Source organism: Argentina silus, assembly GCF_951799395.1.
Source record: "Argentina silus genome assembly, chromosome: 8".
NCBI classification, from domain to species: Eukaryota; Metazoa; Chordata; class Actinopteri; order Argentiniformes; family Argentinidae; genus Argentina; species Argentina silus.
In genome coordinates, this window is record NC_139662.1 from 22,209,710 (window position 1) to 22,229,709 (window position 20,000).

The following is a 20,000-nucleotide window of genomic DNA, read 5'->3' on the forward strand; positions in this document are numbered from 1 at the left end:
TGCCAAGGGCGGCTTTCTTCACCAAAAATTCATAAATGATGATGTTTCATTTTGTAGCCAATCAAAGCACTGTTGCTAGGTAAACACCACATAGAACACTCGGAACTCTGGGTGGTGAGTGTTCCGGAACTCTTTGGCAGTTGGTGAGTTAAGAAACAAGGAGAATACTTCAGCAGGTGCAGCCTGACTGTGTCAGAGCTGGACTGGAATATAAATGTGCACTGCACCTCTATAGAACCAGAGTGTACCACCCTTAACACACATAATAATCAAACTATATACCGTAATCAAACAGGCAGAGTCATGTGTAACATGTGTTGATACAAGAAGAAACATATCGTTTATTGAATAAGACTTTTTATTATTGTGATGCCTCTGCAGTGTTACAGGAATCAGAAAGTGAACAGCAACAATCGCAAACCGCAAATAAAAACGCTTATAAAAGTATGAACAATTCATAAACTTTCCACTGAAAGATACCGAACAAAACATATAATGTTTCCCTTCGTCATGTTCCGGATCTGATACAGTGGGATCTGGTGTGATCTGGTCTGATCTGGTCTGATCCGGTCTGATCCGGTCTGGGTCTGTCTTGGGCGTTCGAGGTGTGGCGTGACTGGTTACCCCTCGTGTTTGGCTGAATTGAGCAAGTGTTTCATGGGCTGACGAACCTGAGATTGAGCTTTACATCACCATTCTCAGGTTGGACAGTCCTGGAAAGAACCACTCAAGAACTACGCGGGGAGATGGGACACCAGGTGCAAGATTCCGGTGCACTGATTCCGGAGCCCATGAACACATGTGAAGTCTTAGGCGATGACATTTAAAATAAATATCCTTTGCATTTCTCTCATCAAATGACCAAGAGTACCCTACAAGCCTCTTGCGTGTACAGATACAATGACTTAACAAGGGCATATTAGCATTATCTATCAATTACTTCTTAAACAAATAAAGTAATATAAAAACAATTGTTATTACGATTTTAACTCGTGAAAACACGTAGGCTAGCGCTGTATGTGTGGAGAAGTGTAACTGTATCACTCACTTTGATTGGTACAGATTTTGGTGCCATTCAGGCGCCCTTTTTTGGTCTGAAAAACACCATCACGAAGGAAACACTATAAAATATTTCCATTTCCCCTGCAACCCAGAGGATAAGGTTACAGCATACAACAAGAAACCTGAAGCTTATGGGTGATTACAGAGACAACTGTGTTCCGATTCCACCATGAGCCCCACACTAAATACATGTTAACGGCACCGTCTCCTTGGATAAAAGTGTCAGCCAAATAACCATATATTTCTTTCAAAAGACGCCCCAGACCCAGACAGTGCGAGGCCCACTGGTAAATGTCTCCATGACATGACTCACTGGAGGGAAGAGGAGAGGTTCTAAGAAAGGCCCAGGGTTGTTATGCATTAAAACCACTCAGAGAACAAATTAAACCATCTGCCTAATGCACTGGCTACCTCACTCCACAATAACAACAAGAGTCGCAGTACCCACAGGATCATTACGTGAGTGCAGTGCAAGGACAGTTACATTTGTGTTTTCCTAACTATTCAGACACACACAGACACATACACACACACACACATACACACACACACACAGACACACACAGACAGACAGACAGACAGACACACACACACACACACACACACAGATACAGATACACATACACACACACAGACGCAGGCTCAGACATAGACACACACACACACACACACACACACACACACACACACACACAGATACACAAACAGATACACAAACAGATACACAAACAGATACACAAACAGATACACACACACACACACACACACACACACACACACACACACACACACATACACACACACAGATCGTAAAAGAAAATATACTGTATGCTCTTTACCAGGCTCCTCCAGACCCATTCACACTCTGTAGAAATACCTCTGTGTATGAATAATTCAGCCTCTCAGATGCATCAGCATTATGGCCCAGCTCCGGCAGCCTCTCCACCCCACCACTTTAACCCTAGCTGTCCAGACACACACACACACACGCGCTGCCAGCTAGCACATTAAAGACACAAACAACAACCGTAAATAAGTTCCATTGTTTGTTTCCCCTTTCTCCCCCTCCCTCCCCCTCCCTCCCTTCCATTACAAGAAATGCAGACCTGTGGTGATGTGTGCCAAGGCGAGCCTGAAAGAGGGGAGGCTTGGAGACTCTCCCCCCCCTTGCTTCCTCACCCATATCGCAGACCTTCTGACTCCTCAAACCCCAGACGGAGAGGACGGTGAGTGCCCTTGTGATGAATGCAACCACCGCCTGAAGAGAAGACACTGATTACCACCATTCTCTGAAAGAGAAGACTTAACGGCTACTCTGTCACCGTCTTTGTGGCCTCACCAGGACCTGCACTGCCAATGGGGGCCAGAGGCGTGGGCGTACGAGCGCGCGCACACACACACACACACACACACACACACACACACACACACACACACACACACACACACACACACACACACACACACACACACACACACACACTTCTTCCTGTTTGTCACTGTTACTGATTGTGGTAAACTTTCCATGACATATTCAAAGGGCCAATAGAACTGCTCAGAAAATTAATGTTCATGATTTCTATGAAGACATTTTGTAGTAGCTCTGAAGTGATAGATTAGATATTCACCATAGAGTACATTTCGATATGAACTTTAGTTATTGTATGTTACAGTATGCAGCGATCATGACACCACACATCAAATTCAAATATAACAAATCAATTGTCACTACAACAAATCTACAGAACATGAGGCCAACCTTAATGACCGGCCAATTATAGCAAAGCTATCATTTACTTTTCAAATGATTAGACAACTGTCAAAAACCATGAAAATCCATGCCAAGCCAAAAACATTCCAGTAGGCTGTCTGATGTCTGCTTTTACACACAGTACTCCTCAAAAGTAGTCATTGTTTAGGAAAAGTGATGTCTGTGTGTGTGTGTGTGTGTTTGTGTCAGTGTGTGTGTGTCTCTCTCTCTCTGTGTGTGTGTGTATGTGTGTGTGTGTGTGTGTGTGTACGTGTCTGTGTGCGTGTGTCTAACTGTGTGTGTGTGTGTGTGTGTACGTGTCTGTGTGCGTGTCTAACTGTGTGTGTGTGTGTGTGTGTGTGTGTGTGTGTGTGTGTGTGTGTGTGTGTGTGTGTGCGTCCTAGCGCCGTTTGTTTTACCTTGCATCCCTCCAGACAGGTGTCCTCTGACTGCTTCCCGCGCTTTGTCTGTTAATGTAGTTCGCGAGCCCTGCGACGTGACCGGCGAGCCGACACACAAATGTCCAAGACTATTTTTTTTTTTTTTTTAATTCAAATTACAAAATGAAGGAATTATGTTTTCAATGACTATTTGGTTAAATCTGTGTGGAAATACCTTTATATTGTTAGAGATACCGTGTCAGTTTGTCAGTCGTACATCACCGCCGTCTTGTTCAGTGTCAGTGTGACTTAGATAAAGTGATGAAATATCTCAAGGTTAGTTTCCATAAGAAGAGGACAACCACAATATCCTTCCTGTACATTTTTTCAAAGTGAATGTAAATTGTCTTTCTCGTCTCTTTATACATTTCGCATCTTCTGTATTTAAGTCAAGCAGAACCCGACCAGGGTCGAAATATTAAATGTCACCGGAAGGAACGTATTTTATGGTCTAAATAAGGCGTAACCAAAAGCTTAACGAGGCATGGCAACTGTCAGTAAAGGTTAGGGTTAGATACAGTTATACATATTTTAAATAGGCTATAACTAGACAAAACCTTTAAGTGCAAGTTTAACGTAACTTAACTGTGCACTTTACTACTAGTAAATATGTCGTCAGTCATTTCCTTTTACTGACATGTTATTGCTTTTCATTCGCATGCCGTGCCGGGAGACCGAGAAGTAAAATACACCAATAGGTGTTGTCATTAAAATGCACGCATTGCGTCCAAAACACATTACTGGACCTGTCGAATCGAGTGTGTGTGTGTGTGTGTGTGAGAGAGAGAGAGGGAGAGATAGCAAAGTGTATGTAGAGATGTGGGGATTGAAGCTACTGTATCGGCTATATGAAATACTATTTAAATGCCATGGGATAATAATGCAATCTCAAGGTGTAAATTCACCATATTGAAAATATGATAGCCTCCTCAAAGATGAAAGATCGTATACGAATGTGAGATATTGGGAGAAATATATCACACGTTGGAAGTTATCATTTATTAAATATATTGCACTTTTTATTAAAAAAAACCTCATGCTGTGGGAAAAGTAAACACAGCAAAGCAGACCACTGCACAGGCAGAAGGAACACAGAGAATATGGAGTTTAAAATGTCACTTATTTCGTAAATCCAGATTACAAGACAATACCTTGAAAAAGGTCAGATCCAAGGGTAGCCTATACAATGTCCCAGGAGTCTGACTTCACATAAAGCACTTTATACCCACTTGTGCAATTACTGTCGAACTGTAAGTGACCATATTATACAACGGGTTAGAGATACATCCTCCTCCGGTGTTCAAGGTGTTTAGCAGTGCTCCTCTTTGGTAATACATTCACTTCTGTCATGTACTGCACATCGTAAATGAAAAGCAGTATATCTCCCAAAAGCACATTCACAAAATACCTTGATTCTAGTAAAAAATAGGGCTTTCAAACAAAAAAAAAATAAGGGATTGGGTGACTATTGACTATTTGATGACCAATGACTATTGGATGAGTAATGTAATATACATGTTGTGCTAATAACATAACAGATATTGTACAGTGATATTGACTTCAAAGAAATGAGATGATATTATCCCTGTCCACCATGACATGAGACTGTACAGGTTACTGTATGCTGGGAGTAACTGGCTGATATCAGGTCTGCCAACCGAGACAGAAGGTTAATAAAACAAGTAGTATTCTTGTTGAACATCTTCACGGCGTACAGCATACCTCCTTAAGTCAAACAGTTTTCTACTGTTTGTGACCGTAACCCAGGGCAACCGTGGTTATTTGTGATTACATCTTTGGACAGTTTGTACCTGTTGTACACGCAGCAACAATGTGTACAAGTTTATAAAAAAAGACTTGGCAACTTGACAGGAAAGCATGTCTCAGATGTCCTTTGTAATGGTGCCTTATGTAGGTTATGGCCATACAAATATCCCCTCCAGCTAGACCATGAAGTGTATTTTGGCATCATTGTTAAAAGATGGGCAAACGTGGTCTAAACATTCTGCACGGCTGGGTTTGGTCAGAAGCTGCAGAGCAGGGGGAGGAAACCAACTCGTAGAAAAAAGAGTGACGACACCTACACAATTTTCCGATGAAGTGGTCCTTCAAAGAATGCACTTTCTATGAGCAGAGGGAATAAACACTACTGCTGTGTGGTTTTGCTGCGGTTTCCGTGAGACAAATTAAGCTTCAAGAAAACAATAACAACAACTGAGAAATGTCAATGTGTATCCTTGCAATTCGCATTGATACATTTGCATTCAGCTGCCAACCACAGTAAAAGGCTCAGGGCTAGGTAAATTCCTTCAAAAACAACAGGCTTTCTCACAATCCAAAAAAATAAACAACAAATAGATTGTCACAATTCAATAGAACGTTTCACCAAACCCACATACACGTTATAAAAATATTACGCTTTATATTACAACAGTCCACGACAACATGGCAATAAAAACAAAAAATAAAAAAATATGTTGTACATATTCATCGTTGATTCTTCATCTCAATCTCAGTTGCACTCCCTCAGTGTGAGTTTGAGAGCTCTGGTCCTACAGAGTATCCATCCCTTCAGGGCCCTGAAGCCGGGGGGTGCATGTGGCCTGGGAGGGGAAGAGTACTCTGCTGTATCACATCCACCCCTGAACCGTCCAGATGAGCCAGTCCGCTGCCCACTGTTCCATCAGTAACTGGGCTCATCCATCTCGTCATCGCTCCAGTCTGGGGGTGCGTCCGTACCAAAGTACCGATCCCCGAAATTTCCTGCACGCAAGAGAAAAAACGACAGCAGAAATTAAGTGATGGACAGAGCTGGATGAAGGGCAATGAAAAGACTCAAACAGGCATAGTTAACGCACACACACACACACACACACACACACACACACACACACACACACACACACACACACACACACACACACACACACACACACACACACACACAGTGCATGTTTTAATGATGTGAACAGTTTAAATATCTGCCAGTGGTATTGTGTGTGAATGTCAAATGTGAAAGTCAGTCAAATGTCCACATTGTGTCCCACACGTTCCCACCACCTCCTGTGCTGTTGTGTGCTGCTCACCTATCCCCGGGATGATGTGGAAGAGGTCGTTGACCTTCTTATCTACGGCGGTGGTGATGATCTGGACCTGGGGGAAGGCGTAGGCCACGGAGTGCACCCCCATCTCAGCCATCAGCAGAGACACCAGCAGGATCTTATCCTCCTGAACATCATGGTCCTGCACACGACACACACACACACACACACACACACACACACACACACACACACACACACACACAGACAGACACAGACACACACAGACAGACACAGACACACACAGACAGACAGACACACACACACACACACAAAGGGAAGAAGAAAGGCACTTGAGGTTTCCACATAAGCCTGTAGTGGAGTCGTACACGCATTCTCTTTCATTGGATGTACCCACCAGTAGGACCCGGACCGCCATCATAGCAGCAGCCCCCGTGGACACGGTGCAGTCCATCAGGATCACATGGTCCTCACCGATGTCCTTAGGCAGACGCAGGTAATGCAGCTGAGGGAGGGGGAGGAGGGAGGGGGAGGAGGGAGGGGGAGGGAGAGATGAGGGACAGTCGAGAGAAGGGAGATAGTTGTATAAGTATACAGTGTTATTAAAGCCTCATTTGATCCATCCTATTTGACCATTCTTGCACTAAATCAGCACAAACCCAACAATTCTTTGCACCTAGTGATAATTACATTACGTGGAGTCAGATTATTAATATTAGATATGCTTTGCTATTAACAAAATGCAGCCAAATGTCCTCGGCAATCCTTCACATGGAAACTGTCATTATTACATATGGTCTCCACTAGTTGTGATGTCAGTATTCCGGACTGGTACCTCAGGTTCTCCCGTGTCCTGGTTGGTCTGGATGAGGATCTTCCCGATGCGGACGTCCTTACACACAGCCCGGAGCGCCGGTTCCATGGTCTCTCCCGCCCGCAGGATTGACACCCCAGTGATCTATGGAAACAGGACACAGGGAGGAATTCCTTACATGATTTCGAAGACACTGGCTTACACCTGATACGGTTGTCATTGATGAAAGATGAATTATGACATTTTCAGACAGCTAATATGTGTCGCAGTGAGTGAGGATTTGATTAGGAGTACAAGGGGACTGAAATGTTGAGAGAGAGTGAGTGAGAGAGAAAAATTGAAAAGAAGGCTGCTGTACTGACCCTCTTCCCATGGAAGGTCCTGCCTTCATAGTCTTCTCCCTGGGGGGTCTGAACTATGTGGACCTGTGGAGGGATGGAGAGAAGACGAGAGCTTGACTTGAGAAAGCATACTCATGGTGCATGTTCAGCAAGCAACTTTAAACAATATTGTGTGTGTGTGTGTGTGTGCGTGTGTGTGTGTGTGTGTACCTGTGTGTGCACGTGTGTGTGTGTGTGTGTGTGTGTACACCTTTGTTGTTGTACAGTACCAGTCAAACGTTTGGACACACCTTGCCAAGAGTGTGCAAAGCTGTCATCAAAGCAAAAGGTGGCTACTTTGAAGAATCTAAAATCTAAAACATATTCTGGTTTGTTTAACACTTTTTTGTTTACTACATAATTCCATATGTGTTCCTTCATAGTTTTGATGTCTTCAATATTAATCTACAATGTAGAAAATAATAAAAATAAAGAAAAACCATTGAATGAGAAGGTGTGTCCAAACTTTTGACTGGTACTGTACATGTGTGTACAGTGTATGTTTGGGGTTTTACGGTGTAAGAAGGTTCCACTGCAGTGGACTCACAGTTTCCATGCTCCAGAGGTTTCTCTCTGTCTTTCTCTCTCAGACATGCCGTCTTTCCATCTTTTTCCTACTTAGCTTCCTACACTCTCTTTCCACATCTCTCACTCTCTCTGTCCATCTCCCCATCTTGCTGTTTCTTTCCACTCACCATTCTTTTCCCCTCTCTACACTAGGGGAGGCTGTTGGAGGTAGAAATCGGAGGACGGGCACATCGCATGGAATGCGCAACAACGTGTCTGTCTTCCGATTTCTTCCTCCACCAGCCTCCACTCTTGCATATACTATATCTTTCCTTTCATCTCTATGTCAACTTAACAATTAAAATGTGCTTGATTGCCGTGGATTTTTAATTACGTTTCCAACGCCTCTCCCTGTTTCGTCCCGTCTCACCTGTGAAGGGAGGAAGGAGAGAGCTCTTTCAATCAGCAGACGCATCAGCCTCTTGGAGTAGAAGATGAACTCATCGCGACTCGTCTCTTTATTCCTGAACGTGGAAAAATGAAAACAGCCTCAAACGACGATAACATCAGATAACAAGTTTGTTCTAAAGAGACATGAAGGGGCCCGCATAAAACAGCCAGTAATTATGAACCCACATTGTAGAACGGGTTCTACAGGTCGTTTCATTCAACGTCTGGGTGGCATAGTCTGCCCTGGTCGACCACGTCGAGGTCTGCAGTGTTTAACCCGAGGCTCAGTGAGTAGCTTCCCAGGGCTGTAGTTGTAATCTGATGATGGTATCTTCTCTGACCCAGGGTCAGTGGTTGTTGGCAGTTGTAAACTGATGAGGGTATCTTATCTGACCCAGGGTCAGTGGTTGTTGGTAAGGGGCTTTAGCTCTGACCTGGTGGTCCTATGTTCTTGTTGAACTCAGAGGGTGGGACATTGCACTGCACTCTACTGTTACTACTTTTAGTGCTTCTATGTATGTTTATGATTATGTTTAAATGTTTACTTATTACACTGTTGGTGGTATTGTTGGTGTTGATCGATGTTGTAGAGCTGCTCTGCCTCAAGCATGTTGTTGCACTGTATACATGTACAGTACCCGTCAAAAGTTTGGACAAACCTTCTCATTCAATGGTTTTTCTTTATTTTTTTAAATTATTTTCTATGTTGTAGATTAATATTGAAGACATCAAAACTATGAAGGAACACATATGGAATTATGTAGTAAACAAAAAAGTGTTAAACAAACCAGAATATGTTTTATATTTTAGATTCTTCAAAGTAGCCACCTTTTGCTTTGATGACAGCTTTGCACACTCTTGGCAAGTTTGTGTCCAAACTTTTGACTGGTTCTGTATACAGGTATACGATGTAATGACAAATCAACAACTTTTTTTGTTTTTAAATATGTTTTTAGGGCATTTCTGCTTGATTGGGAGATATATATATATATATATATAGAGAGACAGTAGAGATTGACAGGAGGGATGGGAGAGAGAGAGGAGGGATGACATGCAGGATATGGCCGGAATCGAACCAGGGACCTTGCGATGATATGGTATGATATGGTATGATATGGTATGCGCCTTAGTGTGCTACGCCACTGAGCCCCCCCATGACAAATCAACTTGACCTTGTGTTGGTGGGGGGGTTGGCATCTGGCGGAGGCCTACCTGATGATGGTGTGCATCCCTCTGACCTGGGGCGTACTCTCCAGAACGCTCAGGGTCTGGGGGCGGGGCTGGGCCTGGTGGGCGGAGGCCAGGGCTGCCCTGTAACCATAGCAACCAGAGAGAGAAGGTGAGGAGGAGGAGGGGCGGGGAGGGAGGGGAGCGGAGGAGTGGGGGTAGGATGCACCCAGTGACAGGCCTAAACACAGGCATACAGAACAGGTGCAACAAACGCACACTCACACACACACACACACACACACACACACACACACACAACATGTGTAAACAACATTTTTTGTAAGTATAGTTAGACAGGGCAGTATTCATCATGTTAATGCTGATTAGTGAGAAGTAAACAGACACACACATTCAGTAAGATTCCAGAAAGAGGCACAGCACACAGATGTCAGTTTCCAACAATGAGCTGCATTGTCTGCTCCGGCACGTGGAATTAGACAACAGTTAAGAGACTCAATCACGGTATCAGATTGATTGGATAGTTTCTTATTTGCATATACAAAGGGATGAAAAGCAGGATGATTCTGTGGAATTTATTGATATAACATGAATCAAAAGACTCAAATATTGTACTAACAGTACATTTTGTATTGAGATGAATTTGAGACACAAGGAAATCTAGTATGAAACCCAATCAATTTTTTTCTTAATTGTTCTCTCTGTTGTAATCCCAAGTGATTCTCACCCCCCACCCCCGCCCCCCCCCCACACACACACCAACCCAAAGTAAGCCCGGCTGATCAGTTCAGATAGGTAGAGGCAGATGCTTAGAATGTCTGAGACAGGAGTTAAAGCTCAGTCTGGAAACCTAGGTGAGATCTCGCCAGGGTGCCAGCGGTTTGACACACGGGTTCGATGACATCCAGCCATGGAAATAAAGCTGTGTTGTCCTCTGAGTTGAGTGACACCACATCAACCACACTCAAACACTACCCACCACCCCCCCAAAAAAAAAAACCCACTTAGTCCAAACAGAAATTTTAGATAAGCAAAATGCAAACACGGATAAATCAAATCTGCTCACATATCCCAGCGCAGTTTCCTCTACGAAGAGAAGAGAGTTTGGACGGATGACAACAACGACAACAACAACAACAACAACAACAACAACAAAGAGACACAGATTGACAACAGGAAAGAGAATAACAGACAACGTCAGGTGGATGAAGGGATGGAGAGATCAGACGCAGGGAGGAGTGTGACAGCTGAAACCACACTGTACCGTCCTCAGGACACACAACCCCCTGAACCTCACCTCAGCACAGAGAGCGTGACTGGGCCTGCTTACAGTCCACACACTACCACAAAGCTAGTTAACCAGGTCCAAGGCCCCTTCTTTATGATTCATACTGTATATGACGTTGGATCTGCTGAATAAAACACTAACATAAACACATGAACAGAGAGGTTTATGATGCTAGGAAACAATAAAGTAGCCTTTTCATAGCCCAGATCACTGATCTGGCTGTGCCCCAGGGCTGTGTGTTCTGTGGGAGGTTCACTGGTTAACGGGGACTGTCACTCCTCCACTTTGTAAGCTGTGTTACAGCAGAGAGGTAGGTGCTTCAGCTCAAAGGCCCCACTGCATCCTGTGTCTAAAGAGAGACGCCAAACTCACTTCCTGTCTCACTCGTTGATGTGATGTGGCCGACGTACTCGATGGAAAAACTATTTTCCATCCAGCGCTTTGTGGGTGCGACATTCAACAATAGCTGTAGTGATAGCTTCCTCTCTCTCTCTCTCTCTCTCTTCCTCTCTCTCTCTTTCTCTTTGTCTCTCTCTCTCTCTCTCTGGGGCAGAGAGGAGGGGTCAGTGAGATGTCTCGGTAGAGTATTTTTAGACACAGTATGCAGGAGGTTTGTGAGTCGTCATTTCTCTAAAGGTAGAGAGAAAAACCAACATCCTCCAATCAACTGCCGGCTGCGCGTCGCCCTCAGAGAGGAGATCATTTCAACTGACAAACACACAACTTTAGTTCTTTTTTTTTTATCATCTGACTCATCATGTCCACCCGCCAATCATTAATCCTCAGATTAGTTTGTACTGTATACCGATCAGTATGACAGTGTGTGTCCCCCCCAGTGGTGTACAGTGGTAGTGACACTCCAATGACTGCTGCAGTTTGTGATGGAGGTTTTCAGCACAAGCGTTTCTCACCCGTGACCATCGCTGTTAGATACGGCCATGTGCTCTTTGACAGGGTGGGGCCCCGCAGTGAGAGTGCCCCCTGGTGGTGCTTAGCAGCAGCAGGCAGCTGGCAGGATGTTGGTTTTGTGTGAGTGTGTGTGTGTGTGTGTGTGGGGGGGGGGGGGGGGGGGGTCGGCGGTATGGTATATAGTTGTGCTACTCTACCTGACGCTGAGCTCACGCTGAGTGCGATGAGGGGAGGAGGGAGGAGGAGAGTGAGAGAGCAGTCCGTATGCAGTAAAGCGGGGGGGGGGGGGGGGGGCAAGGCCAACACAATATACCATGACACAGAGAAAACACCACAGTGAACGTGTCTTCTTTGATCATACTTCATTATTAGTGCATGTGGCCATAATCACACAGCAAATCCACCGTTAGTGCGCACTCTATAACACACGTTTTCACATATCAAACACTGTTTCCGGGGGGCTTATTCAGGAGGAGGGCACAACACCTCTGAGTGTTCAGAGAGAAATAATAGATTGTGTTGAACAGACCTGCTGCTCTGTGGTAAAGAATCGAGTGGACTATGCATTGCATTTTCTACATCTACATCCACAGAGTTCTATATGTCGCTCCTGTATAAACCCCCATAATTCCCTCTGCTTGTTCTCCTCATCACTCCATCTCGTGTACATGTTGAGGCCGCTTATCCTGAAAATAATGATAGCCTGTCACTATGGACGGTTCTACCTAAAGACGATGCATTCTCCCTCCACTAGAGGGGGCCGTGGAGCTTATCACTAATCCCATAATGCTAGAGTATGTTTACTGTCTTCAGTGTAACCAGTAAAACCGGTATCTATTCTGTAATTTCATCACTACCATGCTGTGTGGAGCTAGGCAATACAAACACACACACTTAACACCATCGGCCCAGACAGAGATAGATGCATCATGACATCTCAGCTAGGCCCTAGTCCTTCTCTAGACAGGTGTGTGTGTGATTAGTGGCCTAGTCCTTCTCTAGACAGGTGTGTGTGTGATTAGTGGCCTAGTCCTTCTCTAGACAGGTGTGTGTGTGTGTGATTAGTGGCCTAGTCCTTCTCTAGACAGGTGTGTGTGTGTGATTAGTGGCCTAGTCCTTCTCTAGACAGGTGTGTGTGTGTGATTAGTGGCCTAGTCCTTCTCTAGACAGGTGTGTGTGTGTGATTAGTGGCCTAGTCCTTCTCTAGACAGGTGTGTGTGTGTGTGATTAGTGGCCTAGTCCTTCTCTAGACAGGTGTGTGTGTGTGTGTGTGATTAGTGGCCTAGTCCTTGTCTAGACAGGTGTGTGTGTGTGATTAGTGGCGACAGTGATGGCCTAGTCCTTGTCTAGACAGGTGTGTGCTAAGCAGCCTATAGTGTTGTGAGGAGAGGTGTGGAGGGAGGGAGGGAGGGATCTCTCACCTCCTCCAGCTGGCTGTGAACGTGCTGCACGATCAGATCGATGGCCACCATGTTGCCTCCTCCTGATTGGACACGACACAGGAAGAGGAAGTGACATCACACGGTCAGAATGTGTGATAGGGAGGTGTGTGTGTGTGTGTGCGTACATCCATGTACTGTGTACGTGTGTGTGTGTCTGTGTGTGTATGAGTGTGTGTTTATGTGTGTGTGTGTGTGTGTGTGTGTATGTGTGTGTGTGTGTATGTACGAGTGTGTGTGTGCATGTGTGTTAGCCAGATCCGAGACCCACCGCGCGGTACCACAATGTCAGCCAGACGCATGGTGGGCTCGATGTACTGCTCAAAGGCCGGCTTCACAAACTTGTTGTACTGCTTGATGACGCCCTCAATGTCGCGCCCCCTCTCGGTGATGTCCCTCCTCAGCCTCCGTACCAGCCGGATGTCAGAGTCCGTGTCCACAAAGATCTTCATGTCCAGCAGCTGAGAGGAGGGGAGGAGACACACCGCTATGAAGGAGGAGCCTCCTGCAGCTCCCGAGGAGCGAGGAGCAGCACCACACCCTCCCTACCGAGCCCACACACCGCACGGCCCCATCAAGCCTGAATTGGCTTTTATGTACAGGAGTGTGTGTGTGTGTGTGTGTGTGTGTGTGTGTGTGTGTGTGTTGAAATAGCTTAGTTTTACCTGTAACAGCTCTTTATCTGTGAAGGCCATGATTCCCTCAAAGATGATAACACTGGCTCCATACACAGTTTTCTGCAGGATGAGACAAGCACACACACAATAGTCACACACACACACACACACACACAACAGTCACACACACACACACACAATAGTCACACACACACAATAGTCACACACACACAATAGTCACACACACACACACACAATAGTCACACACACACACACACACACACACAGTAGTCACTTGAATGACTAGACACAATATGGGACTGACCCTAAATCTGTAGACGAGGTCAGCCCATCTCTATCTGCCTCTATGCTAATAGTTAACAGCTTTATGTAATAACAGTGAGAACTGCTGAATCAACGGTTCTCTTTTGTACATCTGGCTGTTTTCCGTTGCAATGTGACTCCCTAACACCGGATACAGAGATTAAAAACCTCCTGGGTAATCTGGGAGCTTGTGTGGTCTGAGCCAAGAACTGACTTTTCAATCGGCTCCTGTTGTGTTTTACGCTCTGATCTACCAGCCAGTCTGAAGCTGATCTACCAGCCAGTCTGAAGCTGATCTACCAGCCAGTCTGAAGCTGATCTACCAGCCAGTCTGAAGCTGATCTACCAGCCAGTCTGAAGCTGATCTACCAGCCAGTCTGAAGCTGATCTACCAGCCAGTCTGAAGCTGTACACAAAGCATTTCCATAGTCGGGTCAGACCGACCTGTGTGTTAATTGGTTTGATAGTTCTTGCCTCACTTAACTTGATCACAGTTCCTGATTAGCCTCAACAGACTAAATCTTATAATACTAATAACCTGTGTATGTGTGTGTGTGTGTGTGAGTGTGTGCGTTAGTATGTGTATGTGAGTGTGCGTGAGTGTGTGTGTGTGTGTGTGAGTGAGTGTGTGTGTGAGTGAGTGAGTGTGTGTGTGTGTGTGTGTGTGTGTGTGACTGAGTGAGTGTCTGTGTTTGTGTGTGTGTGTGTGTGTGTGTGTGTGTGTGTGTGTGACTGAGTGTGTGTCTGTGTTTGTGTGTGTCTGTGTCTGTGTGTCTGTCTGTGTGTGTATCCTCACCCACTCCTTCTGCCGTCCGTGTGTGTTAAAGTCATACACAGGGATCTTCACACTCTTGCCCAGTTTGAGTTTGCGTAGAGTGTGTGACAGCAGGCCGAAGTCAAAGGCGTCAGGATGGTCAAAGTTATAGTCGTTACTGGCCGCCAGAATCTGCTGCTCTGGAGTGAGAACCTGGAAGCAACGTTGGGAGAACATTGAAGACAGCATTGGTGCAACATTGCAATCACCTGAGTCTCAGAGCCTCAGTGCCAGGAGGGTCATTTGTAGTTAATGTTTTATGGACGTTTTGTTTACAAACATAATGGAATGTTACAGGTGAGGCATTCAAACGCATCCAACAGCTTAAACCAACATGTGTGCACACACGTACGCACACACACACACACACACGCACACACACACGTACGCACACACACACACGTACGCACACACACACACACCTCCTAGTCAACAAGAACAGCCCCCCTGAGGGCCATGTAGTCTGTATCAGAATCAAAACAAGAATCTAATTAGGCATAAAGATGAAATACCATACCCTCTGTCCTCTCACACACACACACACACACACACACACACGGTGGAGTGCTGCTGAAGTTATCTGGACTAAATTTAGGCGGGATGGGGACGCTGTGACCCCCCTGTGGTCTGTGCCAAGAGGGGTGTGTGTGTGTGTGTGTGGTACATATGCAACCATAGGCGGCATTTAAAACCTCCAGGCCTGGTATTTGCCACTATCCCGCCCACCTCTCTACTGGACCAATCACACCAGCCTTTATAATTAACAGTGTCATCGAATTCCAGCCACTCCGGTCGTGACCCCCCCGAGCCAAGATGGGGTGGGGGGGGGGGGGGCCCGGGGGGCCAGAATGAGGGGTGTGAAATCTCACTGCTGTTGTGAATATTACTGAAGGAAGCAATGGTGAGCAAAACCCAGCGGTGAGAAAGCAGTGGCAGGCAGGCTGATTATATGAGGTTTACTGAACCGCAGAGGAGAACAGGTGCTTCCCCCATCTGCACTGCTCGGGTGTCAGACCAGGTGACATGACGGCAGGTAGGGCGGCGTTAAAGTGGCGTTAGTCAGTGTAATCGGACCCCTCCTCCTCTGACATCGTCACTGCTTGCCTGCCTGGGACAGTCCGGCTGTGACTGGGTTACATAACAGAGGACGTGGGGGGGGGGGGGGGGGGGGGGGGGGGGGGGGGGGCTGGTGATATTCTCTCTCTCCCCCCCTCTCTCTTCTCGTCTTCACTCCATTGATAATATATAGCTTCACTCCTGCTGCACACACACACACACACACACACACACACACACACACACGTAACATGCATACTATACATACGAGGCTCACACGCACACATGCCTATCATATGCCTACACACCTACCATATAGTATACCACACAGCATGAAAACAAATACACACACACACACACAGATACACACACACACACAGATACACACACACACACACACACCTTGTAGAAGGAGTCCATAGACAGCAGGACCACCCAGGGGACGTCCAGGGCTTCAATGATCTTCCTGGCTACCGTGGTCTTCCCTGAGGCACTGCCCCCACACAAACCTGCAGCACAGGGACACACACACACACACACACACACACACACACACACACACACACTTCAGCAAATGAAATGCATGTGCAATAGGATTTAAATCTGGAGAATGACTTGGTCTGACAAAAACCTTCCACAGTTTGGCCCTGAAAATCTCCCTAGTTGCTATGGCAGTATTTGTGTATGATGAAGTGCCATTCAATGAGTTTGGAGGCAATTGTTTGTACAGTACTTGGGCTGACAAGATGTTTCTTTAGACTTCAGAATTCATCCTGCTGCTGCCGTCAACAGTTACATCATCAATGACACCAAGTGAGCCAGTTCCAATGGAAGCCATACACTCACTGAGCACTTTATTAGGAACACCTGTACACCTGTACACCTTATTAGGAACACCTGTACACTTTATTAGGAACACCTGTACACCTTATTAGGAACACCTGTACACTTTATTAGGAACACCTGTACACCTTATTAGGAACACCTGTACACCTTATTAGGAACACCTGTACACCTTATTAGGAACACCTGTACACTTTATTAGGAACACCTGTACACCTTATTAGGAACACCTGTACACCTTATTAGGAACACCTGTACACTTTATTAGGAACACCTGTACACCTTCTCATGGTGGACAACAGGGGGACTTTGCATAAAAGGTGTTGTCATTGCTGAATGGTGAAACCAATATGTACACCCACACCATCAAATAAAAGCTGAGAATCTCTGCGTTTCTCTTACGCAGGGCTCTGTACAGTACACTGGCTCGGGCTGTCAACAACCGTAAGATGTGGATTGTACTTTTCAGTCACTCCCAAGGGAATAAATCTGACAAAGAGCCGACTGCGGTTCCTACCAATAGCGAAGGCCTCTTTGGACTGGGTTCCGTGTTCGTTGTACCAGGGCGGGCGGCCCGCCGTGTAGATGGTCCGCTTGGAGGTCCGGAGGAGAGGAGGCTCTGACTTGCACTGGCTGGTGGTCCGTTTCCGTGGCGCCAGGCCCGTGCTGACGGCCGGAAGGAGCCGGTCCAAGGAGCCCTCCCCGCCACCGCTGCAGAACAGGAAACAAGACACACAGAGGCGCTATGTCACTTCCTGTCTTGACACGGACCATTGTTTTTCTTAGACTCTCACTTTCAGACTCTGTGTGGGCGGATATGAGACGCCGGGTCCCTAGAGTTTGGTTATCACAATACCGACATCTGTTCAGTCGGACTTCAGCCGGACGTATTCAGTCCAGAGAGGCAGCAGATTACACTGTTTTGATCAGTTTATGACACCTTAAGCTGTTTCACAGTCACATGTGGACATAACCTGGATGGTTTAGGCTGTGGCTGGTTCAGAGCAGAATCTGGGTTGTTCCCATTCCGATCACCTGGTTAGAACCACATCCAGGTGAGCCAGCAGCGTACTAGAGGTGTCACTCATCGCTGGTGTGGTTCTGCCCCACTAACAATAGCTAGTTTTAGTTGTAGTGTTGTCCTGGTTCTGTCCATTTATCAGTATTCATAATCAGACTTTGCAATCAATGATGGCCTGTGCACACTGGCTCCCGAGAACTTTTGAATATGAGTTAATCATTCTGTAGAATGATAGAATAATGAGTCAAGAAACCCCCCCCCCCCCCCCCCTTGTATGTTTACCTCCTTGCTCTGGGATTAAGATCTCTCGCTCTCTCTTTCCATTTCTTCCCCTCTTTTCCCCTCCCTCCCCCCCTCCGCTCTCTCTGTCTCTGTCTCAGGGGCAGTGATGCAAAACCACCTCAGAGTTAACAAACATATGCAAAACACGTCCTTGACACAAAGTTGTTTTTCAAGACAGAAGCCAGTTTCCTGGTTGTGTAGTGGTGAGGGACCCCAGAGACTCTGGCAGTCTGCTTCACTCCACTCATAGTACCTCAGGTGGACGACTAACGTCACGTAAGGAGTGGAAGTGTGAGAAGAAAAACATGCCTTACTTCATGCAACACTGCGAAACACTGAGAAATCAAGTTGTTTTTTTTTCCCATCGAAAACGATTTGGTATTGAAACACTATTCGTAAATACTAGGCTACTGTACACAACCTAACCATTTTGTCTAAATAGAAACGTTCTTATCAGCACAAGCAGAATATATCCCAAACACTTCAGCTCAGGTCTACTGAGAAACCCATCTCTGAGTAAACGGCAGGAATTTGAACCTAGAGTTATTCATTTAAAACCAACTATTCCAAACCAACCCCAACAACCAAAACCAGCCATCATCCAACGCTGAGAGCAGCTTGGTTTGTTATTCACCGGTCCAATGGTTGACACCTTTCCTGTGGATTATTGCACACCACTGACAACAGTATCCTAACTTCTTTATTGCAAAAGCCAGTATTGCTACAGTACACACTGTCGGCCTTTCATCACACATTTGCATCTACTTTGGATGCTGCAATAAACGGACGAAGCCTTGCAAGCAAGCGGTGTGCTAGAATTACGTCTTCAGAAATCAAATGTTACATTCCAGGACACTCTTTCTAGATGTGCATCCCTGTTGAGGAGTGAGTCTCAGAGCAGTCTGAACCGCAGGGAGGTCGCCGACATTGACATTCAGTGGGAGATTGTAACCCATTAAGATTCATCAGAGCACAGCGCTCAACTCCAACAGGACAAAGACCCGGACCAACGCTTCACTCACTGAGGAGAGCCGGAGCCCAACTTCCCCCAAAACACAACCGCCGTCACTCAACTGAAAACTGAAACACGGCTTAAGATGAAACACTCTGCTCTGTCACTTTCACGCATTTCATGAAACGACTCTCTCAGCCTTGATTCTGGACCGAAACGAAGTCACTCTTGCAATCCGTGACAGAACAAGCTAACCTATCCCCTAACCGCTCACATTCCAACACAGCTGGAATGGCATTGTGTGCCTTGTAGCTTCACCAAATATTTGCCTTGCCCCAATAATGACACAGGTAACCGCTGGCAACACCTACTGGAGCATGCGAGCGATCCACACCTCTCCCTTAGAGGTCTTTAAAAAGCCAGATGCCATTCATACGGTAGCAGAGAGAGAGAGAGAGAGAGAGAGAGAGAGAGAGAGAGAGAGTCCTGGGTGTTGTTCCTGTGTTTCTGTGAATGAACAGCCAGTCCTTGTTCTGTCCTGTTGGGTCACTTACCCCTGGGTTCCACCACCGCAGGGCATTGTGACATAAATACCCCCAGATGGGACAGCCTGGGGCTCAAAGGTGACATGTAAAAACACCCTAGGAGATAGCAGAGATAACACAACTCTTATCTGACCCCCCTGGGCGTGTTTGGCAAGGGAGTGGAGAGAGGCAGAGAGAGAGAGACAGCAGAGTACAGTACAAGTCTAACTGAGGTTATCAGTTCAAACTAAACCAAAGTTTATCCTAGTTGATGTGAA

At 46.0% G+C, this 20,000-nt stretch overlaps 1 protein-coding gene across 4 annotated transcripts in view; it reads right to left on the reverse strand.

Annotated features, from left to right (window-relative positions):
- Window positions 1-4,247: 4,247 nt before the first annotated feature.
- uckl1b (uridine-cytidine kinase 1-like 1b) overlaps window positions 4,248-20,000 on the reverse strand; it is a gene marked incomplete at its 5' end in the record, with an annotated part of 20,712 nt that continues 4,959 nt past the window's right edge. For 2 of the 4 annotated variants that reach the window (XM_083675366.1, XM_083675368.1), the window contains 14 exons: window positions 4,248-6,015; window positions 6,339-6,495; window positions 6,712-6,819; window positions 7,150-7,272; window positions 7,491-7,553; window positions 8,446-8,539; window positions 9,678-9,776; window positions 10,720-10,739; window positions 13,272-13,333; window positions 13,561-13,750; window positions 13,955-14,026; window positions 15,027-15,197; window positions 16,503-16,609; window positions 17,461-17,654. In XM_083675366.1, the coding sequence (XP_083531492.1) occupies window positions 5,936-6,015; window positions 6,339-6,495; window positions 6,712-6,819; window positions 7,150-7,272; window positions 7,491-7,553; window positions 8,446-8,539; window positions 9,678-9,776; window positions 10,720-10,739; window positions 13,272-13,333; window positions 13,561-13,750; window positions 13,955-14,026; window positions 15,027-15,197; window positions 16,503-16,609; window positions 17,461-17,654 (1,540 nt within the window). In that variant the 3' untranslated portion in view covers window positions 4,248-5,935. Of the gene's footprint in view, window positions 6,016-6,338; window positions 6,496-6,711; window positions 6,820-7,149; window positions 7,273-7,490; window positions 7,554-8,445; window positions 8,540-9,677; window positions 9,777-10,719; window positions 10,740-12,047; window positions 12,065-13,271; window positions 13,334-13,560; window positions 13,751-13,954; window positions 14,027-15,026; window positions 15,198-16,502; window positions 16,610-17,460; window positions 17,655-20,000 lie in introns of all 4 variants that reach the window. The other 2 variants (XM_083675367.1, XM_083675369.1) reach the window with 1 other exon arrangement.